At 38.0% G+C, this 20,692-nt stretch overlaps 1 protein-coding gene across 4 annotated transcripts in view; it reads left to right on the forward strand.

Annotated features, from left to right (window-relative positions):
• The window catches only part of LOC131947841 (uncharacterized), a 33,470-nt gene extending 13,242 nt beyond the window's left edge, over window positions 1-20,228 (forward strand). For 2 of the 4 annotated variants that reach the window (XM_059309196.1, XM_059309200.1), the window contains exons 4-8: window positions 7,661-7,954; window positions 8,155-8,259; window positions 9,253-9,283; window positions 18,848-18,891; window positions 19,310-20,228. In XM_059309196.1, the coding sequence (XP_059165179.1) occupies window positions 7,661-7,954; window positions 8,155-8,259; window positions 9,253-9,283; window positions 18,848-18,891; window positions 19,310-19,395 (560 nt within the window). In that variant the 3' untranslated portion in view covers window positions 19,396-20,228. The remainder of the gene's footprint in view (window positions 1-7,660; window positions 7,955-8,154; window positions 8,260-9,252; window positions 9,284-18,847; window positions 18,892-19,309) is intronic. The other 2 variants (XM_059309198.1, XM_059309199.1) reach the window with 2 other exon arrangements.
• The last annotated feature ends 464 nt before the right edge of the window (window positions 20,229-20,692 follow it).

Below are 20,692 nucleotides of genomic sequence, written 5' to 3' on the forward strand. Positions count from 1 at the left end.
ACATCTACATCTACATCTACATCTACATCTACATCTACATCTACATCTACATCTACATCTACATCTACATCTACATCTACATCTACATCTACATCTACATCTACATCTACATCTACATCTACATCTACATCTACATCTACATCTACATCTACATCTACATCTACATCTACATCTACATCTACATCTACATCTACATCTACATCTACATCTACATCTACATCTACATCTACATCTACATCTACATCTACATCTACATCTACATCTACATCTACATCTACATCTACATCTACATCTACATCTACATCTACATCTACATCTACATCTACATCTACATCTACATCTACATCTACATCTACATCTACATCTACATCTACATCTACATCTACATCTACATCTACATCTACATCTACATCTACATCTACATCTACATCTACATCTACATCTACATCTACATCTACATCTACATCTACATCTACATCTACATCTACATCTACATCTACATCTACATCTACATCTACATCTACATCTACATCTACATCTACATCTACATCTACATCTACATCTACATCTACATCTACATCTACATCTACATCTACATCTACATCTACATCTACATCTACATCTACATCTACATCTACATCTACATCTACATCTACATCTACATCTACATCTACATCTACATCTACATCTACATCTACATCTCTACATCTACATCTACATCTACATCTACATCTACATCTACATCTACATCTACATCTACATCTACATCTACATCTACATCTACATCTACATCTACATCTACATCTACATCTACATCTACATCTACATCTACATCTACATCTACATCTACATCTACATCTACATCTACATCTACATCTACATCTACATCTACATCTACATCTACATCTACATCTACATCTACATCTACATCTACATCTACATCTACATCTACATCTACATCTACATCTACATCTACATCTACATCTACATCTACATCTACATCTACATCTACATCTACATCTACATCTACATCTACATCTACATCTACATCTACATCTACATCTACATCTACATCTACATCTACATCTACATCTACATCTACATCTACATCTACATCTACATCTACATCTACATCTACATCTACATCTACATCTACATCTACATCTACATCTACATCTACATCTACATCTACATCTACATCTACATCTACATCTACATCTACATCTACATCTACATCTACATCTACATCTACATCTACATCTACATCTACATCTACATCTACATCTACATCTACATCTACATCTACATCTACATCTACATCTACATCTACATCTACATCTACATCTACATCTACATCTACATCTACATCTACATCTACATCTACATCTACATCTACATCTACATCTACATCTACATCTACATCTACATCTACATCTACATCTACATCTACATCTACATCTACATCTACATCTACATCTACATCTACATCTACATCTACATCTACATCTACATCTACATCATCTACATCTACATCTACATCTACATCTACATCTACATCTACATCTACATCTACATTTACATCTACATTTACATCTACATTTACATCTACATCTAATCTACATCTACATCTACATCTACATCTACATCTACATCTACATCTACATCTACATCTACATCTACATCTACATCTACATCTACATCTACATCTACATCTACATCTACATCTACATCTACATCTACATCTACATCTACATCTACATCTACATCTACATCTACATCTACATCATCATCATCTACATCTACATCTACTTCTACTTCTACTTCTATTTCTATATCTACACCGTGTTGACTGTAAAAAAATCCTTCTCCATACGGTCAAACAACGTGTGGGCTGTAAAAAATTTTTTTTTATAAATGTAATGTGATGTTGGCGTCGGTGTCTTTACATTTTTTTGAACCCCTTGTTTGATCTCCGTTAAATGCACCCTGTTTAGACAGTGTGTTAGTGATTACTTAATAAAGAAATTGAGATTCATTTTAAAAATCGGTGATTTATCAAAATTCTAATTTTGTCTTGTTTTATAGATAGAGAAGAAAATGTGTTTGTACACTTTTTATATAGCAAATACAAATTAATTAATAATTTCTGCGTGATAATATACACTATAAATTTTGTTTCCTTTATTTTTGTTTAGGTATGAATCGTTTATCATAATTTCAAAAAAATTTTAAATTGATTAGGAATGACCATTCGGTAATCTATAATGTTAACATTTTTTCGGGCAAGGCCTTCGGGCAAGTGGCTTTCGGGCATTTGTCGCATTCGAACAAGGGCGTGGTCGAAACACCTTCGCAAAATTATAGCAATTAATATTTCTGTTGGCCTGTTGACACAGGAAAACTACATACACTACCTCAGGGGCGGAACTACAGTGCCGCCAGACCCCGCAATGCGGGGGGGGGGGGGGGCCCGGGCCGTTTAGGGGCCCGCAGCCGACCATAATCAATTTTTTTACAATTAAAAAAATATAATTTTCTTGCATTTTTGACTTGATGGTTGAGTTTTGTAAAAAGAAGACTGTAGCTGCGGTTTCATTATCTTTATTCTATAGACAACATCCCGAGTCCTCTTTCTCCTACAATCAAACACACAGATAGGTAAACGTTCTAACCACTTCGATGACTTATCTCCCTTTTTTAAATAGTCAAATATGTGTGCTCGCACCTTTTAATAGATTTGCACTAAACAAATTAAAGAGCAATTACTTCTCTTAATTATTATTTTAAAAAACATAATAAAGAATGACAAAGCGTAAAAATGAAATGTATTTAAAACTAATAATATAAATACAAAAAACATGAACATAAACATAACGCAAGAAACCATTACAAATACGAAGCTTTCATGCTTCATATTCTTTTGACCTACCAACTTACAGGAAGCATCATAAACAACAGATTTAAACAGAGATTTTCTTAACAGAGGGGACGGAGTGGTCTAGCGGGTCTAGCTGCAGAGAGCTGGACTGATAACCCGAAAGTCTCGAGTTCGAATCCGGGTTGAAGTCAGTAAACCGTCCCTGAGTCCACCCAACCTTGATGGGTACCTAACTCACGTTAGGGAAAGTAAAGGCGGCTGTGCATAGTGCTGACCACACTATCTCTTCATATGCCGAGGTCACTGAAACAAGTGAACTCTACTTCACTTGCCCCACAGACCGTCAGGTTTAAAAGTGAAACTTTACTTTACATCTTTACACGATTTCAAACATCAAAAAAAAAATAAAAAAGAAAGGTTAAAAAAAAATTATTTAAAAAGAAAAATGAAATAAATATATTATAAAACAAAAGAGAGAGAGAGAGAGAGAGAGAGAGAGAGAGAGAGAGAGAGAGAGAGAGATATTTGCACAACAGACTAATAGCACTCATACAAATGACGTGTTGTTGTAACTTGTTTTAATTTTTTTTTTCAAAACTAAGAATTTTTCTAAAAACTCGAACAAGTCCGAAATGAGTACTCTATGTTGGTATTTTCGTATTTTGTTTATATAAATATAAATATATATATATATATATATATATATATATATATATATATATATATATATATATATATATATATATATATATATATATATATATATATATATATATATATATATATATATATATATATATATATATATATATGGGGCCCAAAATATTTCTTTGCGGGGTGGCCCTTTTTTATAGTTCCGCCACTGCACTACCTATTGTTATTTCACACATTCTTACACAGGAAAACTACAAAGGCTACCTATTGTCATTTAAACAACCATTTTTTAAACTGTTTTCAAATTTATAGAAAATAATTTGTCCATGACCATATTTACTTACTAAAAGCAACATTTAACATTCTATTAATAACCCACACAGATATTACCCTGAGACATTGATTACCCTGCTACCTGTATATTTTAGCTGGACCGAGACTTTGATTACCCTGCTACCTGTATATTTTAGCTGGACCGAGACTTTGATTACCCTGCTACCTGTATATTTTAGCTGGACCGAGACTTTGGTTACCCTGCTACCTGTATATTTTAGCTGGACCGAGACTTTACCCTGCTACCTGTATATTTTAGCTGGACCGAGACGTTACCCTGCTACCTGTATATTTTAGCTGGACCGAGACTTTGATTACCCTGCTACCTGTATATTTTAGCTGGACCGAGACTTTGGTTACCCTGCTACCTGTATATTTTAGCTGGACCGAGACTTTACCCTGCTACCTGTATATTTTAGCTGGACCGAGACTTTGATTACCCTGCTACCTGTATATTTTAGCTGGACCGAGACTTTACCCTGCTACCTGTATATTTTAGCTGGACCGAGACTTTACCCTGCTACCTGTATATTTTAGCTGGACCGAGACTTTGATTACCCTGCTACCTGTATATTTTAGCTGGACCGAGACTTTGATTACCCTGCTACCTGTATATTTTAGCTGGACCGAGACTTTGGTTACCCTGCTACCTGTATATTTTAGCTGGACCGAGACTTTACCCTGCTACCTGTATATTTTAGCTGGACCGAGACGTTACCCTGCTACCTGTATATTTTAGCTGGACCGAGACTTTGATTACCCTGCTACCTGTATATTTTAGCTGGACCGAGACTTTGGTTACCCTGCTACCTGTATATTTTAGCTGGACCGAGACTTTACCCTGCTACCTGTATATTTTAGCTGGACCGAGACTTTGATTACCCTGCTACCTGTATATTTTAGCTGGACCGAGACTTTACCCTGCTACCTGTATATTTTAGCTGGACCGAGACTTTGATTACCCTGCTACCTGTATATTTTAGCTGGACCGAGACTTTGATTACCCTGCTACCTGTATATTTTAGCTGGACCGAGACTTTGATTACCCTGCTACCTGTATATTTTAGCTGGACCGAGACTTTGATTACCCTGCTACCTGTATATTTTAGCTGGACCGAGACTTTGATTACCCTGCTACCTGTATATTTTAGCTGGACCGAGACTTTACCCTGCTACCTGTATATTTTAGCTGGACCGAGACTTTACCCTGCTACCTGTATATTTTAGCTGGACCGAGACTTTACCCTGCTACCTGTATATTTTAGCTGGATCGAGACTTTGATTACCCTGCTACCTGTATATTTTAGCTAGACCGAGACTTTGATTACCCTGCTACCTGTATATTTTAGCTGGACCGAGACTTTGATTACCCTGCTACCTGTATATTTTAGCTGGACCGAGACTTTGATTACCCTGCTACCTGTATATTTTAGCTGGACCGAGACTTTGGTTACCCTGCTACCTGTATATTTTAGCTGGACCGAGACTTTACCCTGCTACCTGTATATTTTAGCTGGACCGAGACGTTACCCTGCTACCTGTATATTTTAGCTGGACCGAGACTTTGATTACCCTGCTACCTGTATATTTTAGCTGGACCGAGACTTTGGTTACCCTGCTACCTGTATATTTTAGCTGGACCGAGACTTTACCCTGCTACCTGTATATTTTAGCTGGACCGAGACTTTGATTACCCTGCTACCTGTATATTTTAGCTGGACCGAGACTTTACCCTGCTACCTGTATATTTTAGCTGGACCGAGACTTTACCCTGCTACCTGTATATTTTAGCTGGACCGAGACTTTGATTACCCTGCTACCTGTATATTTTAGCTGGACCGAGACTTTGATTACCCTGCTACCTGTATATTTTAGCTGGACCGAGACTTTGGTTACCCTGCTACCTGTATATTTTAGCTGGACCGAGACTTTACCCTGCTACCTGTATATTTTAGCTGGACCGAGACGTTACCCTGCTACCTGTATATTTTAGCTGGACCGAGACTTTGATTACCCTGCTACCTGTATATTTTAGCTGGACCGAGACTTTGGTTACCCTGCTACCTGTATATTTTAGCTGGACCGAGACTTTACCCTGCTACCTGTATATTTTAGCTGGACCGAGACTTTGATTACCCTGCTACCTGTATATTTTAGCTGGACCGAGACTTTACCCTGCTACCTGTATATTTTAGCTGGACCGAGACTTTGATTACCCTGCTACCTGTATATTTTAGCTGGACCGAGACTTTGATTACCCTGCTACCTGTATATTTTAGCTGGACCGAGACTTTGATTACCCTGCTACCTGTATATTTTAGCTGGACCGAGACTTTGATTACCCTGCTACCTGTATATTTTAGCTGGACCGAGACTTTGATTACCCTGCTACCTGTATATTTTAGCTGGACCGAGACTTTACCCTGCTACCTGTATATTTTAGCTGGACCGAGACTTTACCCTGCTACCTGTATATTTTAGCTGGACCGAGACTTTACCCTGCTACCTGTATATTTTAGCTGGATCGAGACTTTGATTACCCTGCTACCTGTATATTTTAGCTAGACCGAGACTTTGATTACCCTGCTACCTGTATATTTTAGCTGGACCGAGACTTTACCCTGCTACCTGTATATTTTAGCTGGACCGAGACTTTGATTACCCTGCTACCTGTATATTTAAGCTGGACCGAGACTTTGGTTACCCTGCTACCTGTATATTTTAGCTGGACCGAGACTTTACCCTGCTACCTGTATATTTTAGCTGGACCGATACTTTGATTACCCTGCTACCTGTATATTTTAGCTGGACCGAGACTTTACCCTGCTACCTGTATATTTTAGCTGGACCGAGACTTTACCCTGCTACCTGTATATTTTAGCTGGACCGAGACTTTGATTACCCTGCTACCTGTATATTTTAGCTGGACCGAGACTTTACCCTGCTACCTGTATATTTTAGCTGGATCGAGACTTTGATTACCCTGCTACCTGTATATTTTAGCTAGACCGAGACTTTGATTACCCTGCTACCTGTATATTTTAGCTGGACCGAGACGTTACCCTGCTACCTGTATATTTTAGCTGGACCGAGACTTTGATTACCCTGCTACCTGTATATTTTAGCTGGACCGAGACTTTGGTTACCCTGCTACATGTATATTTTAGCTGGACCGAGACTTTACCCTGCTACCTGTATATTTTAGCTGGACCGAGACTTTGATTACCCTGCTACCTGTATATTTTAGCTGGACCGAGACTTTACCCTGCTACCTGTATATTTTAGCTGGACCGAGACTTTACCCTGCTACCTGTATATTTTAGCTGGACCGAGACTTTGATTACCCTGCTACCTGTATATTTTAGCTGGACCGAGACTTTGATTACCCTGCTACCTGTATATTTTAGCTGGACCGAGACTTTGATTACCCTGCTACCTGTATATTTTAGCTGGACCGAGACTTTACCCTGCTACCTGTATATTTTAGCTGGACCGAGACTTTGATTACCCTGCTACCTGTATATTTTAGCTGGACCGAGACTTTACCCTGCTACCTGTATATTTTAGCTGGACCGAGACTTTACCCTGCTACCTGTATATTTTAGCTGGACCGAGACTTTACCCTGCTACCTGTATATTTTAGCTGGACCGAGACTTTACCCTGCTACCTGTATATTTTAGCTGGACCGAGACTTTACCCTGCTACCTGTATATTTTAGCTGGACCGAGACTTTACCCTGCTACCTGTATATTTTAGCTGGACCGAGACTTTACCCTGCTACCTGTATATTTTAGCTGGACCGAGACTTTGTTCCAGTCAGCTTGCACACATGACAGCAGTGGCAAAGATCGGGGAAACGGTTCGGCTGACTCTGTGCGTCACCATGGCAACCAGACACAAACAGATATCCATAGATGTGACAAAAGACAACCTGATTGTGCCCAATGTGGTGGTTGAGTGGATAGAGCCAGAGGATTGGAACTCAACATACCACTTCAACATCACCATCTCGAACGTTTCGGCGCCAGACTTTGGGCAAATCACCATCAGAATCCAGAATTTGACTTTCATTCTAACACTTATAACAGGTCATTGGCTACAATTCTTATACGTAGTGTAAGGGCGAAGCCTAGAAGGACTTACTAAGTTCTAACCATTTCTGACTCTAACCACCCCAAACTTGACTCTAACCACCCCAAACTTGACTCTAACCATTCATACTTGACTCTAACCATTGATACTTGACTGTTACACTAATCGACTGTGAACGAAACCTTTTCTCTCACAGAAGACTCTAGCACTGAGGATGTGATCAAAGACGTGGTGGTGTCAGTCATTCTGGTGCTTGCCGTCATGGTCCTTTGTCTAGCGGTGGTGGTGTTTAGAAGGAGAGGTTTGTACTTAGTGTAAGGCGGAGAAGATAGGGGGGGGGTAGTTTATAGGGGGGGGGGGTAGATGATAGGGGGGTAGTTGATAGGGAGGGGGTAGTTGATAGGGGGTAGCTGATAGGGGGGTAGTTGATAGGGGGGTAGTTGATAGGGGGTAGTTAATAGGGAGTAAATGATAAGGGGGTAGAGGATAAAGGGTAGAGGATAAAGGGTAGATGATAGGGGGTAGATGATAGGGGGTAGATGATAGGGGGTAGATGATAAGGGGTAGATGATAGGGGGTAGATGATAAGGGTAGATGATAGGGGGTAGACGATATAAGGGTAGATGATAGGGGGTAGACGATATGGGGGTAGATGATAGGGGGTAGATGATAAAGGGTAGACGATATAGGGGTAGATGATAGGGGGGTAGATGATAAGGGTAGATGATAGGGGGTAGATGATAGAGGGTAGACGATATAGGGGTAGATGATAGGGGGTAGATGATAGGGGGTAGATGATAGGGGGTAGATGATAGGGGGTAGATGATAGGGGGTAGACGATATGGGGGGTAGATGATAGGGGGTAGACGATATGGGGGGGTAGATGATAAGGGGGTAGATGATAGGGGGTAGATGATGGGAGGTAGATGATAGTAGGAGGTAGCCGTAGCCGTAGCCGTAGCCGTAGCCGTAGCCGTAGCCGTAGCCGTAGCCGTAGCCGTAGCCGTAGCCGAAGCCGTAGCCATAGCCGTAGCCATAGCCGTAGCCATAGCCGTAGCCATAGCCGTAGCCATAGCCGTAGCCATAGCCGTAGCCGTAGCCATAGCCGTAGCCATAGCCATAGCCATAGCCATAGCCATAGCCATAGCCATAGCCATAGCCATAGCCATAGCCATAGCCATAGCCATAGCCATAGCCATAGCCATAGCCATAGCCATAGCCATAGCCATAGCCATAGCCATAGCCATAGCCATAGCCATAGCATATATGTTTACATTAACCCTTTTTGTTGTAGCTAAGAGTATCAAGACACCGTTTCAGTTCAAGTAAGTTTTTGATAATCCTGTATGTAATCATTGTGCGAATGTTTCCATAGTGTAGAACCAGTTTTTGATAATCCTGTATGTAATCATTGTGCGAATGTTTCCATAGTGTACAACCAGTTTTTGATAATCCTCTATGTAATCATTGTGTGAATGTTTCCATAGTGTACAACCAGTTTTTGATAATCCTGTATGTAATCATTGTGCGAATGTTTCCATAGTGTACAACCAGTTTTTGATAATCCTCTATGTAATCATTGTGTGAATGTTTCCATAGTGTACAACCAGTTTTTGATAATCCTGTATGTAATCATTGTGTGAATGTTTCCATAGTGTACAACCAGTTTTTGATAATCCTCTATGTAATCATTGTGCGAATGTTTCCATAGTGTACAACCGTGTATCTACTGCAGTATGTAGGTATCTAATCAGTGGCGTATTCATGGGGGAGCTGGGGGCTGTGATATATGTCACAAATGTATTTTCGGTCGGCACATCGATGTAAATTTCAACAGTTCTTGTTATACAGCAATGAAGTATAGAGTACTAGATAAGTGATACCATTTATCACGCGTCCAATGTTTACACCACTTATTAACAGCTGTACTGTTTTGTCATGCTATTGGTAAGCCATGTGATAGGTCAAACACCGTGTCTAGTTAACACTATCAGCCATGTGATAGGTCTAACGCCGTGTCTAGTTAACACTATCAGCCATGTGATAGGTCAAACACCGTGTCTAGTTAACACTATCAGCCATGTGATAGGTCTAACGCCGTGTCTAGTTAACACTATCAGCCATGTGATAGGTCAAACACCGTGTCTAGTTAACACTATCAGCCATGTGATAGGTCTAACGCCGTGTCTAGTTAACACTATCAGCCATGTGGTAAGCATGCAAGTATCGTTTACGCATTTATGTATATATATAGTAAAGATACAGGACATTACCTCCCCGTTAATTAACCTCCGGAAATTCCCCCCCCCCCCCCTCCATATTAGCCCCCGGAGCAAATACCCCCTGACGATTTACCGCCCTGTCAATTACCCCACCGGGGAATTTTCCCCCTTCCCCCCTTAAGTTAGAATCCGAACTCTGACTGAACCTCTATACCTGTATATTACATGAAACCTAACCTTAAGAAAAAGACCAAAACCTTCATTCACCTCAGCCTAAAACTTAACACAAAACTAAAACCAAGTATTGACATTGGTTTAACCCTAACCCTAATCCTAATCCTGGCCATGATCCTAACCATAACCTTAACCCTATCCACAGATCTAGCCCTTATCCTAACCCTAACCCTAACCCTAACCCTAACCCTAACACTAACACTAACACTAACACCAGTGGCGGAACTAGAAAAAATAGGCTCCCCCGCAAAGAAAAAATTAGGGCCCCCTATATATATATATATATATATATATATATATATATATATATATATATATATATATATATATATATATATATATATATATATATATATATATACATATACATATCTATAATATAACGCTGCTGGTAGTGTGTCAGTCCTTCCTTCCGTCATCGCTATAGATTTTGGAACCATAAAAGTAAACATTCGCACCACGCAGTGCTTTTCAGTGCACCGCAGTGTCTTATTATAAGTATTAGAGTAGGGTTTGATTATATAGCGGCATAGAGCTATTTTATAATTGCCACGGTTTTTACTCTTTCGCATAACGTCAAGAAAATATTAAATACACGCACATTGCTAAAACATATTAAAAGGATCAATGTCAAATATCATTTTCGTTAATATTCCTAGAAAAAGTGGATACATTTTAATAACATAATAACAGTACGGTAGAAAAAATCAAATTAAACTGTTTAGTAATAATGCCAAGGGAGGTATTTTAAAAATAAATTGAACTCAATCTAAAAATGTGAATACAGAATCTGCAAGACGGAATAATTGTTGGAATAATATAATTAGCAAAATGTGAATGCAAATTATGCAGACGTGTAAGAGTATATTATTGTTGGAATATTATAATTAGAATTGATTGATAAAAGGCTATCTTTTATTTATTTTATCCACTGAATGTAATGTTTACTACTTATAATTTTTAATCAACTATTAAGCACTATTATAGACGCGTCATCACGTTCATTGGGTGCGCAATGGTTTTAGTTATGAAACTCTATTGTAAATTTTTAAAATTTAAAGTACTGGGGGAAAAAATGCGTGAATTGATAAAGTGATATAATATGGTAGTTAAAACACGGATATTTTAAATACTGCTGGGGGTTTTATAGGAGAGGCGTAGAGAGGGGGGGGGGACATATGTTCCCGGTTGCCGACCTAAGGGGGCGCCAAAGTGGGTTGGAAAAAATTTGCGGAGAGGGGGGGGGGGTGGTGGAAATTGAAATTTTGAGGAGAGGGGGTGCAAATCGTAAGTTTGAGGGGGGGGGGGAGTCAAATCGAAAGTTATTCCCCGGGCGCCGGAAAGGGTCGCTACGCCTCTGTTTTATAGTCATTCACTGTGTCAGACGCGTCCGGCGGCGCTCGGAAAGGGCGCGATTTGGCGCTACGGGCTAGACTGTGAGCAATATGCCTTTTTTATTGCATTTAAATTGTGTTTATGTTATGAGTGTTATGTTTGTTTTTTCGTTTGTTTTTTTGCGTTCGTTTGTGTTGTGTTTAGTTTTGTTCTGTTCACAAGTTGGTACATTTAAAAAAGATTTACCGTGGCGGAGCACGGGATGCAGCTAGTCTATAATATAAGCGGGCTGTGTCTGTCCTTCCTTCCTTCCTTCCTTCCTTCCGTCCGTCATCGCTATAGATTTTGGGACTATAAAAGTAAACATTCGCACCATGCTGTGCTTTTCAGCGCACCGCAGTGTCTTATTATAAGTATTAGAGTAGGGTTTGTTTATATAGCGGCATAGAGCTATTTTATAAATGTCACGGTTTTTACTCTTTCGCATAACGTCAAGAAAATATTAAATACACGCAAACTGCTAAAACGTATTAAAAAGATTAATGTCAAATATCATTTTCGTTTAGCCTATCAGAAAAAGTGGATACATTTTAATAACATAATAACAGTAGGGTAGAAAAATCAAATTAATTTAACTCTTTTCTAATTTTGACAAAAGAGGTAATTTAAAAATACATTAAACTCACGCTAATAAAAAATGTGAATGCAAATATACGTTCGTCATAGAAGGAATTAGTGTTGCAATAATATAATTAGCAAAATGTGAATGCAAATTATTCGGATGTGTAAGAGGAAATTATTGTTAGAAAATTATAATTAGCATGGATTGAGAAAAGGCAATCTTTTATGTATTTTATTCACTGAATGTAGGCCCTACTGTTTATTACTTATAATTTTTAATCAACTATTCAGCACTATTATAGACGCGTCATCACGTTCATTAGGTGCGCAATGGTTTTAGTTATGAAACTCTATTGTAAATTTTTAAAATTTAAAGTACTGGAAAAAAATGCGTGAATCGATAAAGTGAAATATTGTATATATTATAGATACTGCCTATTATTTATACTGTTTTCTAATTATTATTCTATCTTTCGGGTTTTATAGGAGAGGCGTAGCGAGGGGGGGGGGGGCATATGTCCCCGGGTGCCGACCTTGGGGGGCGCCAAAGTGGGTTGTAAAAAATTTGCGAGGGGGGGGGGGGGGTGGTGGAAATCGAAGGTTTTAGGGCGGGGGGGGAAAGGGGTGTTTAGTTTTGTTCTGTTGGTACATTAAAAAAGATTTACCGTGGCGGAGCACGGGATGCAGCTAGTATATATATATATATATATATATATATATATATATAATCTATACCCTGCGTAATTTGGTCTACTTCATTGCAATATATAACAATTCTGAGAGAACAAACCAGACAAATTTTCCAGACTCATCTTGGGCTAGAAATTATCATAACCACTACACACTAAGCTGGTCAAAAATATATAAAGTCGTAAGCTTGATTCGTGAATGGTTTCTCGCGTTATGTTTATTTTTTTCATTTTTGGCTTTTATAATATCAATTTTGAAAACATTGATTTTTATAGCTATACCATTGTTTAGTACGTCTTATTTAAATAATAATTCAGAGAATCTATTGCTTTTTAATTTACATAGTACAAAACTATTTAAATGAGCTTTGTGGGCATCCCTATTTTAAAGAAGGGCAGTAAGTCATGGAAGTAGTGTGAATGTTTACCTACGTTTCAAACTATAGCTCTTGTAGATTTTAAAATATTTTTCTACGCAACAATCTCTGCTATAGTAGACCTGTTTTTTTTTTTTTTTACAAAACCACTTTCAAGATGCATGAAAAACATAATTTTTGAAAAAAAAAAATTCTTTGTTTTTTGGTCGGAACTGGGCCCCTAAACGTCCTGGGCCCTCCCGCATTGCGGGGTCTGGCGGTATGGTAGTTCCGCCCCTGACTAACACTAATACTAATACTAATACTAATACTAATACTAATACTAATACTAATACTAATACTAATACTAATACTAATACTAATACTAATACTAATACTAATACTAATACTAATACTAATACTAATACTAATACTAATACTAATACTAATACTAATACTAATACTAATACTAATACTAATACTAATACTAATACTAATACTAATACTAATACTAATACTAATACTAATACTAATACTAATACTAATACTAATACTAATACTAATACTAATACTAATACTAATACTAATACTAATACTAATACTAATACTAATACTAATACTAATACTAATACTAATACTAATACTAATACTAATACTAATACTAATACTAATACTAATACTAATACTAATACTAATACTAATACTAATACTAATACTAATACTAATACTAATACTAATACTAATACTAATACTAATACTAATACTAATACTAATACTAATACTAATACTAATACTAATACTAATACTAATACTAATACTAATACTAATACTAATACTAATACTAATACTAATACTAATACTAATACTAATACTAATACTAATACTAATACTAATACTAATACTAATACTAATACTAATACTAATACTAATACTAATACTAATACTAATACTAATACTAATACTAATACTAATACTAATACTAATACTAATACTAATACTAATACTAATACTAATACTAATACTAATACTAATACTAATACTAATACTAATACTAATACTAATACTAATACTAATACTAATACTAATACTAATACTAATACTAATACTAATACTAATACTAATACTAATACTAATACTAATACTAATACTAATACTAATACTAATACTAATACTAATACTAATACTAATACTAATACTAATACTAATACTAATACTAATACTAATACTAATACTAATACTAATACTAATACTAATACTAATACTAATACTAATACTAATACTAATACTAATACTAATACTAATACTAATACTAATACTAATACTAATACTAATACTAATACTAATACTAATACTAATACTAATACTAATACTAATACTAATACTAATACTAATACTAATACTAATACTAATACTAATACTAATACTAATACTAATACTAATACTAATACTAATACTAATACTAATACTAATACTAATACTAATACTAATACTAATACTAATACTAATACTAATACTAATACTAATACTAATACTAATACTAATACTAATACTAATACTAATACTAATACTAATACTAATACTAATACTAATACTAATACTAATACTAATACTAATACTAATACTAATACTAATACTAATACTAATACTAATACTAATACTAATACTAATACTAATACTAATACTAATACTAATACTAATACTAATGATAATACTAATACTAATACTAATACTAATACTAATACTTACTAATACTTACTAATACTAATACTAATACTAATACTAATACTAATACTAATACTAATACTAATACTAATACTAATACTAATACTAATACTAATACTAATACTAATACTAATACCAATACCAATACCAATACCAATACCAATACCAATACCAATACCAATACCAATACCAATACCAATACCAATACCAATACCAATACCAATACCAATACCAATACCAATACCAATACCAATACCAATACCAATACCAATACCAATACCAATACCAATACCAATACCAATACCAATACCAATACCAATACCAATACCAATACCAATACCAATACCAATACCAATACCAATACCAATACCAATACCAATACCAATACCAATACCAATACCAATACCAATACCAATACCAATACCAATACCAATACCAATACCAATACCAATACCAATACCAATACCAATACCAATACCAATACCAATACCAATACCAATACCAATACCAATACCAATACCAATACCAATACCAATACCAATACCAATACCAATACCAATACCAATACCAATACCAATACCAATACCAATACCAATACCAATACCAATACCAATACCAATACCAATACCAATACCAATACCAATACCAATACCAATACCAATACCAATACCAATACCAATACCAATACCAATACCAATACCAATACCAATACCAATACCAATACCAATACCAATACCAATACCAATACCAATACCAATACCAATACCAATACCAATACCAATACTAATACTAATACTAATACTAATACTAATACTAATACTAAGTGTCTTTCGGGAAAACGTCCGGCTCCCATATATATATATATATATATATGGGGCCCAAAAATGTATTTGCGGGGTGGCCCTTTTGTCTAGTTCCGCCACTGGCCCTAGCCCTGGCCCTGGCCCTGGCCTTGGCGCTAACCATAATCATAACCATAGCCCTAACCCTTATTCCTAACCCTAGCTGTACCTTTAGCCATGTTCGTGGGGGTAACGTCCTACTGGGCGCGGGGTAATTGACAGGTGGTATTTACTCAGGGGGTAATGTCGGGGATTGGGGGGGGGGATGTCAGGGTGGGGGTAACTTTCGTGGGGGGGGGGGGGTTTCCCTTGTAGTAAACTATGTATTTATGTATGTATCTATTGTTTAGTGTTTTGTGTATGTATGTTTCAGTGTATTATGTACATCTGCATTTACATTACTATGCATGTATATATGTATGTACCTAGAGTTCTATATATGTATTGTATGTATACATATACTATGAATGTATGTGTGTATCTGGAGTACTATGTGTGTATGTATGTAGCTAGAGTACTAGGTATGTATTCTGTATGTACCCAGTGTACACTGTTTGTATGGTGGTTCCGGGTGTAATCCATAAGGTCGATCTACACATCAAGACTCGACTTGCTACCTGACTGGGTCTAGGGTTACTTGACTTACAGCTCGACTTGCTACCTGACTGGGTCTAGGGTTACTTGACTTACAGCTCGACTTGCTACCTGACAGAGTCTAGGGTTACTTGACTTATAGCTCGACTTGCTACCTGACTGGGTTTAGGGTTACTTGACTTACAGCTCGACTTGCTACCTGACAGAGTCTAGGGTTACTTGACTTACAGGTCGACTTGCTACCTGATTGGGTCTAGGGTTACTTGACTTACAGGTCGACTTGCTACCTGACTGGGTCTAGGGTTACTTGACTTACAGCTCGACTTGCTACCTGACTGGGTCTAGGGTTACTTGACTTACAGCTCGACTTGCTACCTGACTGGGTCTAGGGTTACTTGACTTACAGCTCGACTTGCTACCTGACAGAGTCTAGGGTTACTTGACTTACAGCTCGACTTGCTACCTGACTGGGTTTAGGGTTACTTGACTTACAGCTCGACTTGCTACCTGACAGAGTCTAGGGTTACTTGACTTACAGGTCGACTTGCTACCTGATTGGGTCTAGGGTTACTTGACTTACAGGTCGACTTGCTACCTGACTGGGTCTAGGGTTACTTGACTTACAGCTCGACTTGCTACCTGACTGGGTCTAGGGTTACTTGACTTACAGCTCGACTTGCTACCTGACTGGGTCTAGGGTTACTTGACTTACAGCTCGACTTGCTACCTGACAGAGTCTAGGGTTACTTGACTTACAGCTCGACTTGCTACCTGACTGGGTTTAGGGTTACTTGACTTACAGCTCGACTTGCTACCTGACAGAGTCTAGGGTTACTTGACTTACAGCTCGACTTGCTACCTGACAGAGTCTAGGGTTACTTGACTTACAGCTCGACTTGCTACCTGACAGAGTCTAGGGTTACTTGACTTACAGGTCGACTTGCTACCTGACAGAGTCTAGGGTTACTTGACTTACAGGTCGACTTGCTACCTGACTGGGTCTAGGGTTACTTGACTTACAGCTCGACTTGCTACCTGACAGAGTCTAGGGTTACTTGACTTACAGCTCGACTTGCTACCTGACAGAGTCTAGGGCTACTTGACTTACAGCTCGACTTGCTACCTGACAGAGTCTAGGGTTACTTGACTTACAGCTCGACTTGCTACCTGACAGAGTCTAGGGTTACTTGACTTACAGCTCGACTTGCTACCTGACATAGTCTAGGGTTACTTGACTTACAGCTCGACTTGCTACCTGACTGGGTCTAGGGTTACTTGACTTACAGCTCGACTTGCTACCTGACAGAGTCTAGGGTTACTTGACTTACAGCTCGACTTGCTACCTGACTGGGTCTAGGGTTACTTGACTTACAGCTCGACTTGCTACCTGACAGAGTCTAGGGTTACTTGACTTACAGCTCGACTTGTTACCTGACTGGGTCTAGGGTTACTTGACTTACAGCTCGACTTGCTACCTGACAGAGTCTAGGGTTACTTGACTTACAGCTCGACTTGCTGCCTGACAGAGTCTAGGGTTACTTGACTTACAGCTCGACTTGCTACCCGACAGTCTAGGGTTACTTGACTTACAGCTCGACTTGCTACCTCACAGAGTCTAGGGTTACTTGACTTACAGCTCGACTTGCTACCTGACTGGGTCTAGGGTTACTTGACTTACAGCTCGACTTGCTACCTGACTGGGTCTAGGGTTACTTGACTTACAGCTTGACTTGCTACCTGACTGGGTCTAGGGTTACTTGACTTACAGCTCGACTTGCTACCTGACAGAGTCTAGGGTTACTTGACTTACAGCTCGACTTGCTACCTGACTGGGTCTAGGGTTACTTGACTTACAGCTCGACTTGCTACCTGACACTGAATAGAAGATGAGCAGATGATGCAACTACGGCATTTTAGACGCTGGTCAAGTTTTGGACGCTGGTCAAGTTTTGGACGCTGGTCAAGTTTTGGACGCTGGTCAAGTTTTGGACGCTGGTCAAGTTTTGGACGCTGGTCAAGTTTTAGACGCTGGTCAAGTTTTGGACGCTGGTCAAGTTTTGGACGCTGGTCAAGTTTTGGACGCTGGTCAAGTTTTGGACGCTGGTCAAGTTTCGGACGCTGGTCAAGTTTTGGACGCTGGTCAAGTTTTGGACGGTGGTCAAGTTTTGGACGGTGGTCAAGTTTTGGACGCTGGTTAAGTTTTGGACGCTGGTCAAGTTTTGGACGCTGGTCAAGTTGAAATTTTAAAACAACATTTTCAACTTTTGTCCACAGGAGACTGGATGAGTCTATGACTGGACAATTCGTCCAAGTTAATGGTGAGTATACGTCGAGCCACTCGTGAATTCTTGCTTAAATTACATGTTGATGATTTGGTAGTTGGAAGGGCCTGACGTGGGAGGTAGATTAAATACCTTTCACGTGTTGTAATGTAGCTTTATTTAGGTTTCAGAATTTGTTACTCTAAACATTTGCATTTATACTTAAATCTATAGGTACAACTATAAATCTCTTATTTAAATCTGTAAAATATGTTTTGTAAAGTTATATATCTCAGAGGGTAAAGTTAAAAATATTTTAGAACAATTTATCGATCTTTCAGATAAAGTTGTAAATCTTTTCGGTGAAGTTGTAAAGTTATAAATCGTTTGAAAAAAAAAATCTTTCAGATTAATTTATAAATGTTTAAGGTGAAGTTATAAATCGTTTAAGGAAATGTATTCATCTATCTTCTAGAAATGGATGAAATATCAGGCAAGGATAATGAAGAGATAACGAAGAACTCAGCTTTTGGTCAGAGCCTAACCCTAGGAAAGCTTTAAACGAAACAGTTTCATTCATCATACAAGTCAGTTTCTGGGCATGTCCGTCAAATATTCGTAAAAACAGGGGCAGCAACCCTGTATTGGTTTGGTTGACGCTTCGGTCTCATTGAAAATATATTTAGTAAATTATGCTTGAAGGAATGTGACGTTCCGTACATTAGACCCATTGAATGATGGACTATTCAGTTTACTCTACTGCACCCGTCCCATCCAAGAACAACATTAAAAGAACCTACTAATAGGTTTGTTTGTTTTAGGTCTATTTTCTCATTTTTGGATCAGCATAGGTCTCTATTCATTGTATTTTATAACTTAAATATTAATAACAATACCAGATTTGTTACTTAATATGTTAAAACCATTTACACATTGCCGCTCATACATATTGTTTCAATATTTGTGTGATTCTTTACGTGCATTGAAAATACTGAAATGTTATGTCAAGTTACCAGACAGCTTATGGAACGGCGTGGTCCAAGCATTAGAACGTTACGCTGCTAACCTAAACATCTGGGCCCAAGTCTGTAGAATGTCCAAGTGTCCACCCAGCTCTAATGGGTACCTAGCTCACGTTAGGGAAAGTAAAGGCGGCTGGACAAAGTGCTGACCACAACTTTCTAAAAAATATCGAGGTCAAGCAACATATGATCTCTACTTCATCTGCCCAATGGATCGCTAGGTCTAAAGAGGATTCCTTACTTTTTAAGAGTTAGCTTAAATGGTAAGAAAAATGTTAGAGCAGGGTTGATTTCAAGCAACTATGAGTCTGAATCATTTATGAAAATACATAAACAATATGACGGTATGCTGCGATTTGTTAAATATAAGTCGTTAACACGGATTGATTTCCCAGGCTTTGAAAGTACTAAGGCCTCGAGTCATGTAGAAAGTTGGGGGCGGGGGGGGGGGGGGGAGGGTGGAGGGGGCCTGAGCCTTAATGAAAGATTGGGGGCCTGAGCCTTATATTAAGATTGGGGGGGTTGAGCCTTATAGAAAGATTGGGGGGTCTGAGCCTTATAGAAAGATTGGGGGGGGGGGGGGGTCTGAGCCTTATAGAAAGATTGGGGGGTCTGAGCCTTATAGAAAGATTTGGGGGGGGGGGGTCTGAGCCTTATAGAAAAATTGGGGGGAGGGGTGGCTGAGCCTTATAGAAAAATTTGGGACAGGCACTACCCTCGCCTCTCTTTGTTACGCCGAAGACCAGCGGAAATTGTGCGCATGTTTAAGTGCAAAATGTCAGCACGAGAAAACACAACCACTAGATCATGCGCTATGTTTCAAAATATTGATTGGA

The sequence above is a fragment of the Physella acuta genome, unplaced genomic scaffold, assembly GCF_028476545.2.
Source record: "Physella acuta isolate Inbredline_101_S28 unplaced genomic scaffold, ASM2847654v3 ptg000608l, whole genome shotgun sequence".
NCBI lineage: Eukaryota > Metazoa > Mollusca > Gastropoda > Physidae > Physella > Physella acuta.